The sequence below is a fragment of the Pinus tabuliformis genome, chromosome 8 (assembly GCF_031772625.1).
Source record: "Pinus tabuliformis cultivar Carrire ecotype Pingquan chromosome 8, CPIR1, whole genome shotgun sequence".
Lineage (NCBI taxonomy): Eukaryota > Viridiplantae > Streptophyta > Pinopsida > Pinales > Pinaceae > Pinus > Pinus tabuliformis.
In genome coordinates, this window is record NC_142294.1 from 594,070,518 (window position 1) to 594,077,835 (window position 7,318).

At 32.5% G+C, this 7,318-nt stretch overlaps 1 protein-coding gene across 1 annotated transcript; it reads right to left on the minus strand.

Annotated features, from left to right (window-relative positions):
• Positions 1–5,965: 5,965 nt before the first annotated feature.
• On the minus strand, positions 5,966–7,030 carry LOC149236879 (uncharacterized). Its single transcript, XM_089461649.1, has one exon. The coding sequence runs from the start codon at positions 6,902–6,904 to the stop codon at positions 6,164–6,166; it is 741 nt and encodes a 246-aa protein (XP_089317775.1). The 5' UTR covers positions 6,905–7,030; the 3' UTR covers positions 5,966–6,163.
• Positions 7,031–7,318: the final 288 nt, after the last annotated feature.

Here is a 7,318-nt window from a genome sequence, read left to right on the forward strand (position 1 = left end):
TGGACCCCGGATCTAGTCCAGACCAAGGCCCATATCCGATTCTGGAGTACCCTATGCAAACAAAACTTCCTAAGCCTTGAGCTATTCAACAACCTTGACCTAGTCTAAACCCCCGAACTAGTCTAAACCCCCTAACTAGTCTAGACCCTGGATCACATTGGGGCCTCAGGTTGTCAAACAAACAAATTTAGTCTAGAGGCCCCAAACCTCTAAACCTCCAATCATTTGGTCCTACATTCTTATAAAATTTATACATTTCCGCATTATAATTTATTTATGTGCCTATGTATAGATACATTTGATTTAAACCTAGTCCCACACCAGAGTAACCCAAATCCTTTCCCAAGAAGTCAACAACAACACTTTATTTAGATTTTTGTCTTTATACCCAGACTTAGAGAAAATATGCCTTAATCACGCTTTATGTTAATATATGTATAAACATATATGTTATATGATCACCACCAGCCCAATCAGGGTTTGACCTATATGAAAACCTCAAATCAACATATCTCAGACTCCTGAACTCCTAGTTAAGTCTAGACTTGGACCCAAGCAACTACTACTGGGCCATTTTCACCCTTAAATGAAGAGAGCCACACTAGGTTTGCTGCATCCTTTTCAGAGGTTTGACTAGGGTTCTCCAAGGACAACTCGACCTCCACAATTTATGATTAAACACATGAATTTGATCCTAATTGTAAATAAATCAATTTCAAGAATAAATATACAAGATCAAACATAATCACAAGAACATAAACTAACCTTCAATTTGAATATTATTACAACCATTTTGATGGAAAACAACACTTTATGAACTTAGTAACAACCACACCATATCTTTGTGGTTAATCATGTATAACAAATTGTTCCATTATTAGGAAAATTAAAGACGGATGAAGCATGAAGAACAAATAAATTACATGAAAATCATACATGCATATCAAGCATATTGAGCACACCCCAAGTCAAACAGATCCTCTATACTTTATAACTTGCAAGCCTTGAAACCTCACATACCATGAAAACATATATAAATGGTTAAAACATCCAACTGAGTTATGTAGTTACTATTATTAAACCAACAACACAAAGATGCATGGATCTCTCATATCATGAGAACAAACATGTAAACCATCTAATCCCAACTACATAAGAACACACCATCTTGATCAACAATGTTGGTGCACCTCAAGCAACCATACACAACCATGCATATATCTCTCTGACCAACAGAATAACATAAGCCCATATATCATAATCGATATCATGTCCATGAATGTATTTGAGAAAAACACTCACTTTACTTCCTATCTAAGATAGAGTGACTCGATTGGTATAACACATAAATAAGTTACCAATGAAATCACATGCAAATATTTTCACAAGAATGAGATGTCCAAACCTTCAAGTTATAAAGATAACAAATACTTAAAACACCAATATGGTCTTGTATGATTTTGGATCACCATTTAGGGATCTATCAGATGGACATCTGAAAGATCAAGTATGCCATGACTACATGATTCAAGAAATTTGGGCATAAAAATTATGTTCATACAAGATAATTACCCAAATCACATTCATACCAACATAACATAATTAAATGAGTATAAGGTAACAAAATAATTCGTGGTTACCATAGACCACCAAACATATATACATTAGCTCTCCTCCAATGAGTCAATAAAGTTAAATCCATCTAGTTTAGAAAAATAATAATCACCTTAGCATAGTAGATGGTCAGTCTCCTTGGTTATATGATGAACCAAAAATGATTGGTTGAATGTTATAGGAGGTAATTATTTGTCATTGAAAATACAAGTATTTAGAGAGAAATAAACACTTATCTTATTTATATAAAAATATTGGAAACTAGAGGAAGGAAATCAACTCTCCTTCCAACCATAGGCTAATTTACACTATGATATTTCTTGTAGATAGCCACCCTCGATCTGGATTTAGAGCCTAAATAAAGAAGAGCTTAAGGGAATATGCTTGAGTCAATCAAGGATTCCACAGTGATTCCACCTACAATCCTAGCAAGACATTTCCAACCACTGTTGCTCCTTCTCCTCAATAGAAATTGGGTGTTCCTCTCTATTTTTCAGCCACTCATGCTAGAATTCCTTCAACTATTGTATCTACCTTTGCATTCTTTTATCCAATCACTTCATTGCTTTCCATAACATAAAATGTTTCTCTTCTACATTTTCTTTTCCATTTTCTGTGCGTGTGCACCATTCCTAGAAGGACCTCCTCATCTAACTCTCCTGTACTCCTGGAGAGTAGTATCAATCCCTAGATTACCTCTTTCCACTCCTTTTCTTGCCTCCTACACTTCCCCTTATGTGTTGAAAATGCCAACACATTTTCACAAAAACAATACATCCTTGTCCTAGTATGTAAGTTCCCATATCACATTCTTAAATGTTTGTGTAGACTTGCCTTCAATTCCTACAATCATATAGGTGACTTCCTAAATGGACCTCTCAGTTGAGTCATTTCCCAAGCAACTTCTCCACTCACACTCTGAATCCATGTCCTCTACTCAGCATCTCTATGAATAAAAATATTTTTATTTTTTGTTTTATTAAAACTCTACTGGTGCATATAGCTAAAAACATATTATCATGTCATTTTTATTTGATATGTTTTATTATTTAATATTTTAATGTGACACACACACACACACACACATATATATATAAAAGAGATTATTGTAAGTATTAAGTTTTAATATATTTATTAATTAAATTTAAACATGATTTCCTAAAATATCATAATTTTACTGTAAATTAAGAGGTTCTATTAATCACAAAAAGGAGTAGAGTACAATTCTTTATAGTATACCTTGGCTTGTTAGAAAATGAGAGTAGATGTAGAATGATAGAGTTTTTATCTCCAAAAATTTATACACATAAACATGGTTTTGCAAACAGCATATAAATTAAGAAAACCATGTCATGTCGGTTATATAGGAGTTGACAACAACTAGAATAAATCCAATATCCAAATAAATTTATATAACATCATGGAATATAAAAGGAACCATTGTAATCACTAATTGAAGCATGAAGGAATTTAGGATGAGGTGGAGGCCTTTATGGGCACTAGATTTGTCAAATTAACCAAGGGTTGTTGTCCCTTTCCACACAAAATAGTGGTCTTCAAACAAGCCATGCAATCATCCATATCATAAAATAAAAAATTTGGTTCCTTTGTTCCAAAAGGGAGCTCATCTTTCATGCCATTTTTTTCAAGTAGTGATTTTAAATGGTAGTAGAGACCAATAGTATGAATATTGTTTTTCCCTTCCATTGGCGTTTCTTGTATTAGAAACCAATCACCAAGAGTGGCTAGAACCTTGAAATCAGAAAGTTTAATCTAGCATGAGAAAATTCATTCTTGGCTAGATGAATTTCACATTGAATTTATTGAGGGGGTTTCGAGGTGATCTCTTTTAATAAATGATTAGGCCTCAAAGGATGCTAAAATCTCCTTTTTTGCTCACATCTCTATGGGAGAAATCCCTTTCCCTAAGCATTCAAATAGAAGCTATATAAGCAGTCCAAAAAGGAGAGAAGTATCCCCAAGCACACCAACCAAGAACATGAAGAAAATTAAACAACACAGGAAACAAGACTAGAGAAAACCTCCTAAGGCTAGAAACAAGATATCCCCACCCATAACAAAAGCCAAAACCAAAGACCAAGGTAGATAATATCAAAGAGAAGGCTCTAATGACATAGATAAGACCATATTCAAAATGTAACCAAGTCATAGCCTAATGAAATGAAATATCAAACTACAAGTTGAACAAGGCCAAATAAAATACTTGAGATAACAAATGCCGAGGTAACACTGACTCAACCTAGTCTGAAAATAATCTAACAAGAATTTCCACCATTAATAACAATAACTTTCCCATGCAACAACCATTGTACTAACTAGCAAAAGTTATGGAGAGATTCAATGTGAGAGAGAGAGAGTTGTAAGATAAGCCTTGAGCAACATCGAATATTTCCAACACTCCACTATATAAGCTCAAACAGAAGGAAACTAGAATAGAAAGCCTGTTGCTTCTCTTAGAGAAAAGCTAGTAGAGAAGTATGCAAATCAAATATGACACATGTAAACGAGAAGATAACTTTCGACAATTACACTCAAACAACCAAAAGAAATAAAAAAAACTCTCAAACGAAGCCTCATCACCCACAATCATGGATAATCCACCTGCAATCAAGACGCAAATTGTTTAGTTATCGAACCACTAGAAAGCCTGTTGCTCCTCTTAGAGAAAAGCTAGTAGAGAAGTATGCAAATCAAATATGACACATGTAAACGAGAAGATAACTTTCCACAATCACACTCAAACAACCAAAAGAAATAAAAAAACTCTCAAACGAAGCCTCATCACCCACAATCATGGATAATCCACCTGCAATCAAGACGCAAATTGATTAGTTATCGAACCATCAAAATTAATTATGTTTGCAATTAAGTCACATGAAGTTTAGATTAATGAACCAAGTATTAACCTTCTTCCCACCCCACCTTGGGTGATTCGCAATATCATTATTACTAACATAAATCATCATTATTTTATTTTGGTTTATATATAATGGGTGATTCGCAATATCATTATTACTAACATAAATCATCATTATTTTATTTTGGTTTATATCTATATATATAGTATTTTGAAATTCTTATAATACATATAAATGTGTATATTATTTTTCTGTCATATATATATGAGAAAGGAAAATTTCATACATATTTGTATGGATTATGAGAACCATAATATAATTAAAAATATATGTGTATATTTATGGTAAGTATTAAGTTTTTATATATTTATTAACTAAATTTAAATATAAAGTTTTACTAGTAATAGTATTACTTGTATTTTTTAAATTTTTTTAATGCCATATTTATATTATGAGTTTTTTCTAGATAAATTGTGGGTAATTTTTTTAATAAAAACAAAATTACATATAAAAAATTGAATTGATTAGATTTATTATTTATTATTTTTTATATTATTTTATTATTTTCTAATTTTAGTTAATATCATGTATTTATGCTAATAGGCATTTTTATTTTGGAATTTGATTTTCACAATTTTAATTTAATTATCAATAATTATAAAGTGGATGGTATAGATTTAAACTCCATAGAATATTTTAGAATATTTTTAGTAGTATACTCATATTAGAGGCTGAGATTTATTTCCAAAATAGTTATTATTTTTTTCCATTTTAATTAAATTTATCAATTGAAAAAATTTGATAATCAAATGAGTTATGGTTTTTTGAACATGTGGTATTAATAACCTTAGTATTGTAACAAAACTTAATTACATATTAAAAATCTCCATAATGAAATGCCACCAAAATTCTATGGCTAAAATTTTTGTTACATGTAAATTTTAAATTTATATAGATTTAACTGATATTAATTATTTTTTACCATTAATAATAATAATTATCAACCATTTAATTTATATATTTAAATTAATTATATTATTATTATATTACTTAAAGCTTCATAATAATTCAAATTATATTACAACACTATCATGAGTCGCCTATAAACCCAAAAAAATATAAAATAATTTCATCTTAAATAAAAAAAATATATATATTAAATTAAATTAGAAATAATCACAAGATTTTTTAAAATTAAACTATCAAAATTTATCAATATTTAGTGTATACTCTTTTTAATATAAAAAAGTTTAACACATTAGAATAATTAATACAATAACATAAAATTAATTTTAAAAGTTTAAATGAATCTGATAACCAGGAAAATTGCATCAATATTCCATAACATACTAGGCGTCAATATTTGAATCGGAGACAACCAAAACAAATCATGCAGATGTCTAGGATACCAATTTGACATGCGGGTAGTAGGCTCAGAGGCATTATCATATATACATACATATTATGAAGTCTAGGAGTCAATATAAAAATATATTTTTGCAGATACTGAACAAATAATACCTACATATTATCTACATAATTTAAGGAATTTCGATCCCGGGATCCAAATCACTTTCCCACGAAAATCTGCCCAAACTTGAAGCATTCCAGTTATAAACACAAAACAAAAGGAAAGCGATTCAAGGCGGATGAAGGAGCAAGAAATGCCTTCAGTATTCAGTAAGTGTCTGCGTGGGCATTTGTGCTTCTGAGTTCTTCTTGCTACAGGGAAGGCTAATTACAGTGGCTCTGCACAAAGGGCATAAAGAGTTACTGGGACACCGAAGAAGCCAGCGATCAATACATAAAATATGAAAATAATGTCTGCAGTTGGGAAGAATGCGCACTCTATCGTCGTCCTCAATACACCCCAAACAGATTGCACATGATGATGGAGATGAATCACTCCCATTTACATCATCTGATATTCTTAAACACCCATACTTGGCTTCCGGTAATGCTCTGATCATTTTGGAGCGACAGAAGGAAATCTTATTGTTTGGGTCGACCCTGTAGCGGTTATTATTATCATTAATATCAATATTAATGTTCGGCAAGCTCAGAAGTGTGGAGAATCCGAAAAGCAGCGCCAATAGTCCGTTGAGAAGCTGCAGTGTAGGGAGAATATCTTCATTCAATCCTTCCACTACATGTATTACAGTCTCCGAGCTATGAGTCCCCGCAGCTAAATCCAGGAGACCCATCACAATCCACATCATAAATGCTACGCCCATGCAAAATACATAGACAACCATCGATACCCACGGAGGGTATCGTTTGAAAAAGGCCGTTACCCTATTCAGCATAGGCACAGCTAAATTCCTAAACTTGTTTTTCGCAGAATCCAAATAATGAATGAGAACCTGGGACTTTCCCTCAGGAAGGGGAGGCCCTTCTATTGCCTGTGCCATATATATTAGCTTGTATTATCAACTGTTCTTTAACAATGCCTGCAATTATAACAGCCAACTGAATAGCCAAGGCTCGTCGGTGCAGATCCCAGCGCTGATTGAATTTTTGAAAAACGCCCAAGCTCCCATCCCCTTTATGGTTGTAATATTCGTTATATTGAAACTCCCAGGAATTTGTCTCCTAATGAGATAAGTATTTTATCCAAATCCTACGTGTAATTAGAAGACTAAGTATGCTCTAGTTTTGGATGACTGTATCACATATCTACGTGAGTCGTGATGTCAATGTAAAACGTGTTCGGCAATTCTGTTTGTGACACCATTTCACAGAATGTGCGAGGATACGTTGGTCAGAACGCACGAGTCAGGGTGAGTCATTCAGCCTGATCATTGTAGATGGCATCACCATGAATT